The sequence below is a fragment of the Myotis daubentonii genome, chromosome 16 (genome assembly GCF_963259705.1).
Source record: "Myotis daubentonii chromosome 16, mMyoDau2.1, whole genome shotgun sequence".
NCBI classification, from domain to species: Eukaryota; Metazoa; Chordata; class Mammalia; order Chiroptera; family Vespertilionidae; genus Myotis; species Myotis daubentonii.
In genome coordinates, this window is record NC_081855.1 from 49,895,845 (window position 1) to 49,909,831 (window position 13,987).

At 41.8% G+C, this 13,987-nt stretch overlaps 1 protein-coding gene across 1 annotated transcript; it reads right to left on the reverse strand.

The window, feature by feature from the left end:
• Positions 1-6,501: 6,501 nt before the first annotated feature.
• Positions 6,502-7,015, reverse strand: LOC132218995 (keratin-associated protein 4-3-like). Its single transcript, XM_059670979.1, has one exon. The coding sequence runs from the start codon at positions 7,009-7,011 to the stop codon at positions 6,502-6,504; it is 510 nt and encodes a 169-aa protein (XP_059526962.1). The 5' UTR covers positions 7,012-7,015.
• Positions 7,016-13,987: the final 6,972 nt, after the last annotated feature.

Consider the following 13,987-nt stretch of genomic DNA (forward strand, 5'->3'; position numbering starts at 1 on the left):
ACAAGGTTTTAAGTGCACCATAATGTGCTGTTGTTATAAACACAACATTGTACAGCAGATCTCTAAAACTTGCGTGCGTGTGTTTTGTTTTTTTGTATAACCGAAACCATCTGTCCATTGAACAACTACTCATTTCTTCCTCCTCTCACCCCTGGAAACCACCATTTTTTTCTCTTCTATGAAAAAAAATTGACTCTTTTAGATATCTCATATAAGTGGATTCTTGCAGTATTTTTCCTTCTGTGACTGACTCATTTCCCTTAGCATTATGTCTTCCAGGTCCATCCATGCTATCACAAATAGCAGGATTTCCTTTTTTTGTTGTCTTTTGTTAATCCTCACCCCAGGATATTTTCCCATTGATTTTTAGGGAGAGTGAAACAGAGAGGGAAAAACAGAAAGAAACATGGATGTGAAAGAAATACATTGATTGGTTATGGTTACCTCCTGCATGAGCCTGACCAGGGCCGGGCCAGGGAGGAGTCTGCAGCCAAGGTACCTGCCCTTGACCCGAACTGAACCTGGAACTCTTTGGTCCACAGGCCGATGCTCTCTCCACTGAGCCAAACTGGCTAAGGCTGGCAGGATTTCCTTTTGAAAGGCTGGATAATGGACACTTTTATTACTGTATCAACGTTGACATTCCAAGTATAATGACAATATTGGTTGGCAGTAGATGTGGACGTACAGCCTGTGAAACACTTTTTCTTTTTCATTACAAACTGCTTCAGTCTTTCTTATAGATTTAAAGTGGATAGGCATAGACCAGCCCTTCTCAGTCTCTTCTACCTGATACCAGGAGTAACATGGCTCATACTGATAATGGTACACCTGGGAAAGAGGTGCTGAGAGGGGATACAAAGTTAAATCAGTTCTCCCCCCAAATTTAAATATAGCCAGAGCTCCCCAACTCACGTGCCATGTGCTTTGATAACTACTCATCTAGATCTGAGAAAGGCTCTGACATTTCATCCTGTGGGATTTATTTATTTATTTATTTATTTATTCATTTATTTTTAAATATATTTTTATTGATTTCAGAGAGGAAAGGAGAGGGAGAGATAGATAGATAGATAGATAGATAGATAGATAGATAGATAGATAGATAGAAACATCAATGATGAGAGAAAATCATTGATTGGCTGCCTCCTGCATGCCCCATACTGAGGATCAATCCCACAACTCGGGTATATGCCCTGACCGGGAATCAAACTGGTGACCTCTTGGTTCCTGGGTTGACACACCTGGCTGGGAAATCCTGTGGGATTTAGTGTCTTGTGCAAGGATGTCTACAGATTTTCACATCGTGATTTTGTCTTTCAGCATATTCAACCTCCCTTACCTTATGGCTTCCAAATATTTTGATGAAAAGACTCGTTTTATGAGGAAATTCTCAACCAAGTTGAGGTGTCCGCAGTTCTATTCTCAAGTTGATTAGTTCAAGACAGGAATGGCTACCCAGAAACTATCCTGAAGTTGAAACTGATGCCTATTTGGCAGAACATAATATAAAAACTGATTTTTATAGTAACTGTCCTTCTTTTTCCCAGGTTTCCTTGACTCCAAAGGGGAAATGTATATAAAGAGCCAACTGAACTGTCAGTGCCCCTCATTCTGAGAAACACTAGTTGGCTTAGTCGAATGGTAGCTGTATGTGAGGGATTGACATCCCCCCCCCCCATAATAGGCTGATATCAGGTAAGTGGGTGTCTTATAGAATCAAATTTGACTCACCATGGTGAGTGAGGTTATGGAATGACGGCCTCTGTAGACAGTCAGTGGAGGCTTGAATTGTGAGCTGGTGTTACAGAGAAAGAATGAAAATCCAGATAGAGGAGATGGGATGAAATGGGTTTGAGGATCCCTTTCTACCTTAAGCAGTTTAAACATCTCATAAGCCAAAGTCCTTATGTTGCTTTAAAATTCCTGGCCAGTTTCCACTTCTGCCCTGGCTCAAATTTCCAGGTGGACACAACCTGGATGATGACAACGTGGGCTCCTGATTGGACCTCTGCTGGGAGGTGTGGCTGGTGTGCTGGGCCTGCATTGTCATAACTCTGATGAGCCCACACAGCATTTTATTGGAAAGGTCCCGAGCCTCTTCTTCTGTCACAGAAAGATGAGGGAACAAATGCAGATTCAAGTTGTTGTGGGGTGAAGGCTATAGGGGAGCCCTATTATGGAATCTGAAGAAAATTCCAAGATTTCTATATGACCTGGTATTTGGGAAAAATAATGTCTCCAGGAGTCCTGATGACAGACCTACTGATGACTCAGCTGCAGTCACATTTATTTATATTAATTGGCTATATTTTTTCCTTCGTGGTGTGTGTGTGTGTGTGTGTGTGTGTGTGTGTGTGTTGCTTTGTTGTTCTTGTTGCTTAGGATAAGCTTAACACTATGTTTGAAAATCCCTCCTGATTTCTTTTAGAACTTTTAACAGTTTTGTTTTTATAATGAGTTTTCACTCTATTGAAGTTTGTTTTGGTTTAATGATGTAGTATCTCTCCTTCCTTTCCTTCTTTCTTTATCCAGTTAACTAGCCGACCTATACCATTTTATAAATAATTCTTCCCTTACAGAGTGATTTTAAACTGCCACCTTTTTTGTACTTAATTCCATTCGGCTTTTGGGTCTATTTCAGGACTCTATTCAATCCAATTTTTATTTGAGAAATACAGAGGTTCTTGCAGATATGATATAAAATCTGAAAATTGTAGTCTTTTGCCTTGAAGTCAGAAACATATATGCTTTAAAAAAAATTATGTTGTGTTAAATATGAGTACAACATAAAGATATACCCCTTAGAAAATTTTAAGTACACAAGACAGTATTGTCAGCCATATGCAAAACTCATAGACCAGGGAAGGATTGGAGAATTTTGCCACTTCAGTGGCTTTTTGGGTGTGTTTTCCTTTCCTCCCTCCCTCCCTCCCTCCCTCCCTCCCTCCCTCCCTTCCTCTTTCTTTCTTTCTTTCTTCTTTCTTTCTTTCTTTCTTTCTTTCTTCTTCTTTCTTTCTTTCTTTTCCTTTTTTTAAAATAGTACTTTAAATATAACATTTCTCATGTACATTTTTCCACTTATGCCATATTCTTAGTATTTTATTCACATTATTCATATTGATGTGAATTTGTTGTTTCAATTAATGATTTTCAAACCTTTTTAGAAATACTTCCTTGTCTGGAAGCTCACTATATTTGTATAAATCAGGGAAAATGGAGCCACTCCAGGTGGAGGGAGATGGCACAGCTCCCGGTCCACAGGCTAGCAACATATGAGACAATGTTTTTCCAATACTTTTTGAATAAAGACTGCCTTCATAAAAATATAAACATTATGCTTTCATTCACTCCTCCCCTCACTTTGTCTTGTCTTATGTGTCTGTGAGCTGGACATTCCCCTGAATTTTCAGACTGGACACATTTTATTTTTAGGAATCAATCCTTATATATTATCTTCTCCAATAGAATAGAATCCTCTTTCTCACCAATGTTACCAACATACTCTACTTAACATATGTCTTTCTATTAAATCCAAGATTTCTTTAATTTTCCCCTAGTCTATTTATTTATTTATTTATTTATTTATTTATTTATTTATTGGTTTATTGCTTAAAGTATTACAAAGGGTATTACATATGTGTCCTTCCCCCCCCCCCGCCCTTGACAATCCCCTGGCCTTCCCTACCCCCCCAGTGTCTTATGTCCATTGGTTATGCTTATATGCATGCATACAAGTCCTTCAGTTGATCTCATACCCCCCTCCTTCCTGCCCCCAACCCTCTCTGGCCTTCCCGCTGCAGTTTGACAATCAGTTTGAGGCAGCTCTGCCTCTGCATCTATTATTGTTCATAATTGTGAGTTACCTGAGGGATGGGAACTGGGTCTCATTCAACTTACCGGAGCCCAGTAGCACAAGGACCTTGCTAAGTGGTTCATAATTCAGTTTAGTAAAAAGGATGTTCTTGTCTTCTCTCAATAAACTTGCTGGCAGACAATGTGGGCAATCTGGCTGGAGAAAGACTAATTATTTGGCATTTTCTTTGATACTAGTGGCCCGGTGCACGAATTCATGCACATTGAAGGAAATTAATTAGAAGAAATATTTTAATATCGCTATTTGCCCTTTCTCTATAATAGAAGTGTCAACCAAATTCACGATCGACAGTGACAGATTGAAACACATGCGTGCGATTGGTGCAAACGAGAGCTTTATATGTGTCGCGCATGCGCGAGCCAACTTAGCTTTTTATATATATAGAATAAACTTGCTTAACTAGACCTGCTTTATGATGTAGGAAAACTTTTTCCAGCCCAGTGAAGCACCCCAACTTCTCTTTCAGGTGATTATCAGCAACACAGCAGTAAATGTCAACATGAAGCAGATTATTATTGTAGATCACACAGGGAGAACAAAGGGTAAAATATTTAACTGCAGCAGTGTTTGACTCTCTTCTGTGCAGTGAGAAAACCTGAAGTCATTTTCAAGGTCCACTATTTCTTCTTTTCAGTCAGGTCAAGTTTCTAAGCTTTCTAAATCTCTGTTTTCCGGCTAATGAAAAGAAAATAGGATTCCCCTGAGTCTCCTATCTACTTACTCCAGGACTTCTGTGAGGATCAAATGAGATGAGGCACGGGAAAACACTTCACAGACATTTGGTTAAAGTGTAAAATGTTTCCACCTGGCTATAAAGCAAGACATGTTCCTGGACTGCAAGGAGGCTAGTCGTCGCTAGGGAGAGGAAGCTGGGCATTGTTAACGTGACATCATTACCCGGCACCTACAGCCATTGTTTATGGGCTAGGCTGGGCTGTGGGCGCATTTTGTGCCAAGGGGTCTCAGCAGCGTCGGCTGCAATTTGGTGGGGCGTCATTCCGGGGTGGTGGCAAGGCCTGTGTCCCACTTGGGGGAAGCTGAGTATTGTGGGCGTCAGGTCCGCAGTGCCATTTATTGTTCAATGGCCTGTCGTGAGGGAGAGGAACCCGGGCATTGCTACATGATGTCATTACCCGGACGGACACTTAGCATATTAGCCTTTTATTTATATAAATTAGAGGCCCAGTGCACAAAAATTTGTGCACTTGGGGGGGGTCCCTCAGCCTGGCCTGTGCCCTCTTGCAGTCTGGGACCCCTTGGGGGTTGACCACTTGCTGGTTTAGGCCCGCTCCCTGGGCAATTGTGCCTAAGCTGGCAGTCAGACATCACTCTGGCAGCCTGGGAGCCCTCAGGGGATGTCCACTTGCCAGCAGGGAACAGGCCTAAGCTGCAGTTGGACATCCTTAGCGCTGCTGAGGAGGCGGGAGAGGCTCCCACCACCACCGCTGTACTGGTAGCTATCAGCCTGGCTTGTGGCTGAGCAGAGCTCCCCCTGTGGGAGTGCACTGACCACCAGGGGGCAGCTCCTGCATTGAGCATCTGCCCCCTGGTGGTCAGTGTGTGTCATAGTGACCAGTCATTCCCAGTTTTTCTGCTGTTAGGGTCAGTTTGCATATTACCCTTTTATTATATAGGATAGATGTCTGGTGCATGTGTGTGGGCCGGCTGGTTTGCCCTGAAAGGTGTCCTGGATCAGTGTGGGGGTCCCACTGGGGTGCCTGGCCAGCCTGGGTGAGGGGCTGATGGGTGTTTGTAGCCTGGTCACGCCCCCTTCAGGGTGGGGGTCCCCACTGGGGTCCCTGGCCAGCCTGGGTGGGGGACTGATGGCTTTTTGTAGGCTGGTCAAGCCCCTTTCACAGTGGGTGTCCCCACTGGGGTGCCTGGCCAGTATGGGTGAGGGGCTGAGGGCCGTTTTCAGGCTGGCCAAGCCCCCTGGTGATGGAAGCTCCCAGCCTCTCCTTTTTTCTTTTCTTTTTTTATTCTGTGATTTATTTACCTTCTATAATTGTTGCCTTCAGTGGAGCTCAGAGCCGGTCAGGAAGCTTGGCTTCCTCCATCACTGGAGAAACCAAGCCTCCTGCTCGCTTCAGCTCCGTGGCTGCCGGCCGCCATCTTGGTTGGGTTAATTTGCATATAGTCACTCTTATTGGCTGGTGGGTGTGGCTTAAGGCATAGCAAAGGTATGGTCAATTTGCATGTTTGTCTTTTATTAGATTGGATAGGCTTTGATTGATATATGCAAAATCAGTTTTTCTGTGCTCATAACACATATCCAAACTCATCTCCAATTCATAATCAACACTAAAAAATAATTAAAGGCCACGAATGTTTTGATGCTAGGAGAAAAGGTATTTATTGAGACATGGTTGCTCTACTGCACACATTCAGTGTGAAGGTGAAGCCTACCCATGAAGCAGTAGACATTTGGTCATTTGACAGAATGTCTGCTTGGAGGTTTTGTGTGGTATTTAGTTTAAGTTGTTACTTTTTAAATAGTTGCTTGGTGGCAGAGGTTAATAAACATGGTAACAGATTAGAAAAGGGCCGGGTGCTGTGGATAAAGGAAATGAGAACAAGATTGATGCACTGATAGTTGACTCAGGGCTGGTGGTGAAAAATGTAGTTCAACAACAAGAGGAGGATCCACAACAGACAGGGCGACAGCAGGTTGTCTGGCAGCAGGTGGTCTGGCAGCAGACTGGACGGCAGCAATTGGACACACAGCAGCTGGGCCTGCAACAGCTGGAACCACAGCAGGAGGGGCGGCAGCAACTAGAAGTGCAGCAGCTGGGGCGGCAGCAGCTGGACACACAGCAGCTGGGGCGGCAGCAACAAGAACCACAGCAGGAGCCACAGCAGCTGGGGCGGCAGCAGGTGGTCCTGCAGCAGGTGGTCTGGCAGCAGGTGGGGCGGCAACAGCTAGAGATGCAACAGGTAGGCCTGCAGCAGCTGGAGCCACAGCAGGGACGGCAGCAGCTAGAGCCACAGCAAGAGGGGCGGCAGCAGCTGGAGCCACAGCAGCTGGGGTGGCAGCAGGTGGTCTGGCAGCAGCTGGGGCGGCAGCAGGTCTCCTGGCAGCAGCCTTGGCCACAGCCCTGGTCAGAGCAGACGGATCCACAACAGGAGTTAACCATGGTGTCAGAGGGTAGAGGTTCTGGGTGAGTTTCCAAGAGAGTGAGTTTCCTGAATTGCCTTGCTCAGGCCCTTTTATACCCCGTTGAAGCAATTTTTTCCTTGTTATTGTTTATCTTAATAGGCAAGAAATTTTTCAATTAGGTAATTATAATCATTTTTTCTTGCAAAGTGAGATAGAATGCATTCTTCCTTTCTATGATGCACCTTCACTCTAATCTTTTCTTCAAATCAACACTTGTGTTTCTTCCTTGTGTGTATCATCTAATTTTCAGGACTGCAGCTCTCTGCTCCCATTGGCTGGAATGAGACTCACCATTTGTTGCTAAGTGTCCATATGTTTCTCTTTTCCATGACTCAGCCTAGGCCTGAGCTGTGAGTCATGAGTTTAGGACATAGACAAATGGGAATGAAATAATTCTCAGAATGATACATTGGGGATCCCGGAGAGGAGTTGGAGACCTTCCCCCAAATGAATGATTCTTGAGCAGTGAGAAAAGATAAGGCTCTAGGTGCAGGCTGGTGATTAGTGCGCTGGGAAAGGAATCCCAGGTAATGCATTTTGGCAGATTTCCTCATGTTACGACTTCTTATTGGCAGTATCACTCTGTTTAGCACAAGAAATTATCATATCTCTTCTCTATGAAATAACCAAATGATGCATATCCCCTGTAATGAAGCCTAGAAATCTATATTTTTCAGAAACTCGCTAAGATGTTCTGGGAAGGTGCCCCGGAGAGCCCAGGGCCATGACCTACTCTCCTAATTCCTTGCTGGTGCAATTCCATTGATAAGAAAAGAGCCTAAAATTGAATGCACTGAGACTTTGTCTTCTCAAGAAGATAGGACAGGAATAGCACTCTGTGGCATCATAAGCCAATGTTTTTAAACGAGGCGGGAAAGACTTGGGAGCAAATGTGAGTCAAAGAATTTGAATAGACGTGTGTACAAAAATGATATACAAATGGCTTATAAGCCCATGCAAAGATGCTCAACATAATTAGTCATTAGGGAAATGTAAAACAAATTACAATACACCACTTTATTGCCACTAGGACTTAAGAGGCAGATAATAACAAGTATTGGTGAGTGTTAGGGTTTGGCCTATGATGCGGGCAGTGAAAAAATTCACAACTGAGAGAAGAGATAGATGCAGAGAGAGGGAGTTTATTTTACTTTCCAAGGGAGGAAAAGGACGGTGCATTGTTCATCAATACAAGGCAAGAAACAAAGTCAAGCTTCCCCTTTAAAAAAGTAATGGCTGTGGTTGCTAGGTGATAAGGGGGGGAGGCGGATTTGGGGCTGAAGTTGAGCAGACATCAGGGCTGTTGTCTTGAAAAGTTAGTTTGTTTGCTTTTTAGGAGACAGTCCTGCAGATGTCCCAGGGAGGTGTCCTTTTTATTTTTAACATACATATTTTTTTATTTCAGAGAAGAAGGGTGAGGGAGAAAGAGATAGAAACATCAATGATGAGAGCGAATCATTGGTTGGCTGCCTCCTGCACAACCCCCACTAGGCATGTGCCCTGACCGGGACCCAAACCGTGGCGTCCTGGTTCATAGGTCACACTCAGCCACTGAGCCACGCCTGCTGGTCCCGGGGAGGTGTGTTATTAGTATTTTTCCCAAGCCTATAAAACATGCTTAGAGCAAAAGTTATGAAGAGTTCAAAAGAGACTTGTTTTAACGGGAGGGGAGAAGGGAACTTTCTATTAAGTAAAAACTCCTTGATGTGAGTTATCCCTGAGTTGTAAAAACAGCAGGGAGAGGGGGAAAGCAAGAATGTGGCCTTTAGAGTAGCTTATCTTGTCTTGCGGCTTGAACAGAGGGACTGTTTGAATCAGAGGAGCTAAGAATCTTGGGGTTTAATTACCATGTGCTTTTCATAAATTGTGGAAAGCCACAGCAAAGAAAAAGAAAAGCTTTTTTTTTTTTATGGCCTTACAATGAGCATGTGCAGAAGTTGACACCTTTATACATTGCTGGTGGGATTATAACATGGTGCACTGCTTTGGAAAATAGTTTGTCAACTTCTCAGAAATTAACCATAGAGTTATCATGTAGAGACCCAGCAATTTGCTCCTGGATATATCCTGATGAGAAATGAAAGTATATGTCCACACAAAACGTTGTAGACAGATAGTCAAAGCAGAGGAGACAACCCAAATGTCCATCAACTAATGACTGTATAAACAAAATGTAGAATAATGGACAAAATTATGTGTCCATTTAAATTTTTTTTTATTGTTGAGTTGTAAGAATTCTTTATATATCCTTGATACAAGTCCATTTTCCTATATGCCTTCTTTATTTCCTTCTAGTGAATTAAGTGAATATTTTCTAGTGAAACATTTAAATTTCTTTAATGAATTGTGTGTATGAACTTTATATTATAATTTTGTTTATCCAGATGAATTATTTGTCAATAAAAAGGAATTAAATATTGACACATGTTACAATGTGGATGAACCTTGAAAACAACACACTAAGTGAAAGAAGTCAGTTATGAAAGACCACTGTATGATTCCATGTATATGGAATGTCCAGAGAGGCAAATGTAAGTAGAGAGAAAGTAGATCAGTAGTTGCCTACAGCTGGGGTGGAGGTTGAGAACATGGGGAGTGATTGCTAATGGATATGAAGTATCTTCTCAGGGAGATGAAGATGTTCTAAAACTAGATGTGGTAATAGCTGCCCAACCTGCTTAGATTCTAAAAACATTGAACTATACTTTAAAAGTGGTGAACTTGATGGTTTTAATTACATCTCAATAAAGCTCTTTAAAAAGCAATAATAAACACATTAGTTATCAAAATAAATATGAATGGGATAAAAATCTCAAAAAGATAGTGATGACTCAGAACCACACAAATATTCCCAACTTATTTTTTCTTTTTACAAAGGAGCAAGTTGGAAGCAAAAGAAGAAGAAAAACTTAAATGCATCACAAAGTTAAATGTAAAACGATAAAACTTTGAGAAGAAAACATAGGGAAAAAAATCTTTTTTAAAAATATATTTTATTGATTTTTTACAGAGAAGAAGGGAGAGGGATAGAGAGTTAGAAACATCAATGAGAGAGAAACATTGATCAGCTGCCTCCTGCACACCCCCTACTGGGGATGAGACTGCAACCCAGGTACATGCCCTTGACCGGAATCGAACCCGGGACCCTTCAGTCTGCAGGCCGATGCTCTATCCACCAAGCCAAACCGGTTAGGGCGGGAAAAAAATCTTTGTGATCTTGGACTAGGCAAAGAGTTCTTACTATTGACATCAAGAGTACAATCCATAAAAGGAAAAATTGATAAACTGAACTTCATTGAAATTAAAAACCTTTGATCTGTAAGGTGTGCTGCTAAAAGGATGAAAAGACAAGGTACAGATTGGGAGAAAACATTTATAAACCACATATCTGACAGAGCACTAGTACCTAGAATATATAAAGAACTCTCGAACTCAACAGAAAAAAAAATTAAACAGTCAAAGTAGAGCATGGGTAAAGACATGGAGAGACATTTCACTGAAGAAGATATATAAATGGCAAATGAGCACATGAAAAGATGTTCAATATCATTAGCCATTGGGGAAATGCAAATTAGAGCCTTGATGAGATATCACTATAAACCTATCATCATAGCTTAAATAAAAGATAGGTAACACCAAATGCAAATGAGGATGTGGAGAAGCTATATCACTGTATAATACTGATGCAGATGTGAAGTGATGTAGCTATTCTAAAAAACAGTTTGTCAGGTTCTTTTAAAACAAAACATGCAATTACCATATAACCTGGAAACTGCAAACTTGGACATTTCTACCAGAGAAGTGAAGACTTTGTTCATACAGTGAATGTTTGTACTAATTCTGTTCATAACAGCCAAAGAATGGATACAACCCAGATTCTCTTCAACGAATGAGTGATTAAGCTGTGGAACACGCATACTACAGAATACTTCTCAGCAACAAAAGAGAATAAACTATTAATACTCAACAACCTGGATGACTCAGTAGAAAATTATGTTGAGTGAAAAATGCCATTACCATATGCTGGACCTGCGAACATGGGGTTTCTCCACCTTCTCAGCCAAGTCAGGCCGCCTCAGCAGCCGAGGCACCAGAAACCCTTAGCCACAGCTTAATTCAGAGCACATGAAGCTGTCTCAGGGGCCACATCGCTGCCAGTGAAAGAAAGAGGCTCTTTCTTTTTAAAAGTTATCCAAACATGGAAATTTCTAAGTGTTCAAAATATTATGCACCTGATTCTGCTTTGCTCCATTGATACACATGATGGCGTCATTGTTGACCCTTTTGTTCCTCCATTTACACTCCTTGGCATTTGTAGTTCTAAACTGCAATTCAAAGCAAACTATTTTAGTTGTCAGACTAACTGCTTTTTCTTTACCAGTAAATGTAAATATAGTGTCCCCAGAGCAGGCTCGCTGTCAGGCCGGCCAACACATCTGGAGCCCAGCATGGAAAAGACCGAGCCAGTTACAGTTGAGCCCGCTCCCTGCTACTGAAAATACGTGCCCGTGTGGAGTTGCTTGCTACTAAAAGTTTTGTGTGACACAGATGAAAGCCTTGTTAAAATATTCAAAATGTGTTAAAATGCGTTTTGAATTCATCATCTTTGTTTCATCAATAACATGCTCTGTCTTCAGAGATGCATTTCAATATAAGTAGCATCAATGGAGGAAAGTTAGTGACAATGCCTCTGGCCTCTTCTCCAAACTAGCTTGAACTAGCATATGACCAGAGGATGTCTCTGTCTTTAAAAAATGATGATTCATACTCAATAATTCTTTTGATGTTGACTATCTCTCCCATTTCTGGAAATAAGTTCTTACAGGTTATCTTTTAATCAGGAGAACAATTCTATCATTTATTTTCAGAAAAAATCATAATACTTAGGAAACCCTTCTTTCTTTGGCAATTGTCCATGGTCATGAAGAAATGTCATAGAAAATAACCATGGACCCCTTGAAGGTTGGCAACCGCTGATATAGATCAATGGGGAAAAAATTGATTTTTTAAAAAAGGTATCAAATTAATATGCAGAGAAAGTGTGGTCTTTTGAACAAATGATGCTGAAACAGCTAAATATCCATGTGCAAAAAACCCCCCACTTGGGCCCATATTTCATATGTTATACAAAATCAACTCAAAATGTATTATGCATCTAAATGTAAAGCCTGAAACTATAGAACTTCTAGAGGGAAACATAGGGAAAAGTTCTGCAGAGCTTCTAGCCCCCACCCCCACCTGATTACAGAGCCACTCATGTGCGAGCCAGTTTTGTAAAGATGCTGCTAGTTTGCATCAACCCTTGTCGGTACTAAGTTCCCTCCAAGACTGTCAGCTATTCATCTCAATTTTATCTTTAATTGTAAATTCTCTGTTGTGAAAAGAATACAATAGATCTTGGTTATGGGAATTAGAATCATATGGAAGAGTCTTCAAATTCCTGTTCTGCTGCTCCGTAGCTGTGTGTTGGCGTGGGGGGGGGGGGCATGCAGGATATATTTATGCACCCTCATGAATGTTTCTCATATATAGTGTCATCCTCCTTTTGTCTATTGCTTTCTTTTTCCCACTTCCATCCTAAATAGTATGTCCACCCATGGATTAATCTGGAATTCTTTCTTTCTCTTTTTCGGCCTCCTTTACTATATCAGCTGGTCTGTAGGCAGATACTTTCTTTAAGAAATCATCATTCTTACATTTTCAAGGGGTATCACAAACACATGTTTTATTCCTAATCCTTAATAGTAAAGAATACTTTATTTGCCTTTTCTTTTTTCTCAGTAATTGGGATTTGCCTCTTGTTTATGCCTATATTCCCAACTTAAAATAAGCTTTATCTCAAATTTACAAATTAAACCTCCAGACCGAGGTGCTAGCAAGAAGCTATGGCACATCAGGAGGTTAGTGCTGACCTAAATGACTAAAGCATGATTGGTTTACAACTCCATTTATCCCTGCAGAAACCTAATGGAATATGATATGTAATCATGAAATTCCTTAAATTTTATCAATTAGTAGCCCCAACAGTAGCTATTATACCCAATATGGAATTTTTTCTAAAATAGATCTGGTCTAAGTGGAAAGTGAAAACAGTCTCAGTGAAAAGAACTGTGAGCAGTACATCTAGTTGTAAATTTTGCTTAGAAGAAAGGTGGATGAGGAAATGATGTTCATGGGCTGCTGGGAAGTGGTGAAAAGCACGGGTGATTGCTCTGAGACCTGGAAGGAGCAAGATTGAAAGATTGGAGATACAGAGATTTGAAGAATCATGTAGCTATAACTAGGTGTGTGGACAGAAAGCGTTCCTTCTTTGTGTCCCATATCAGTGCCCACAAGAGTATCCACCACTCAGGAGGCACTGGATAATCAGGAGTTCAGGATAACTCATCCCGTCTCCCTCCTCAGGTGCCCCAGTGCTTCCATGATAGACCACAAACAAAGGAGCTGTGGTGGCAGGGACCCAGGCTTTGTGAGGAACCAGACACATGCCCCCCCTCCCACCACAGTTGCCTCTACTGAAGGCGCTACTTGTCAGCAGCAGGGACTGATGTCGAGCCTTTAATATGGTAACATCCCTCATAAAAACTCATTGAAGCAAGTTGGTTTAAAGTTGGGGATCCTAATGTAGGGTCTATGTTTTGTGAAGAATTACTTAATTCCTTTTTGCTTTAAAACAGGGACGCGGGAGAAGGAGACCACACACGAAGTACATGATGCCAAGAACAAGTCCTGATAAACAAGCCTGTCTTAAGAGGACACGATGGATGCTCAAAATTACTTGATGCGATGAATTGCATGCGGGGGTGACCAGAGCCTGAGAGAATGAAAGTTTCCCTGCATTCGTGAGAGCTCTCCTGCGCCATCACTGCCCGCTAACTAATACTCACCACCACCCTCACTGAAACAGCCACGGCTCGCCAAGGTGTGGGACCCTGACTGGGGAAGAACTCTGT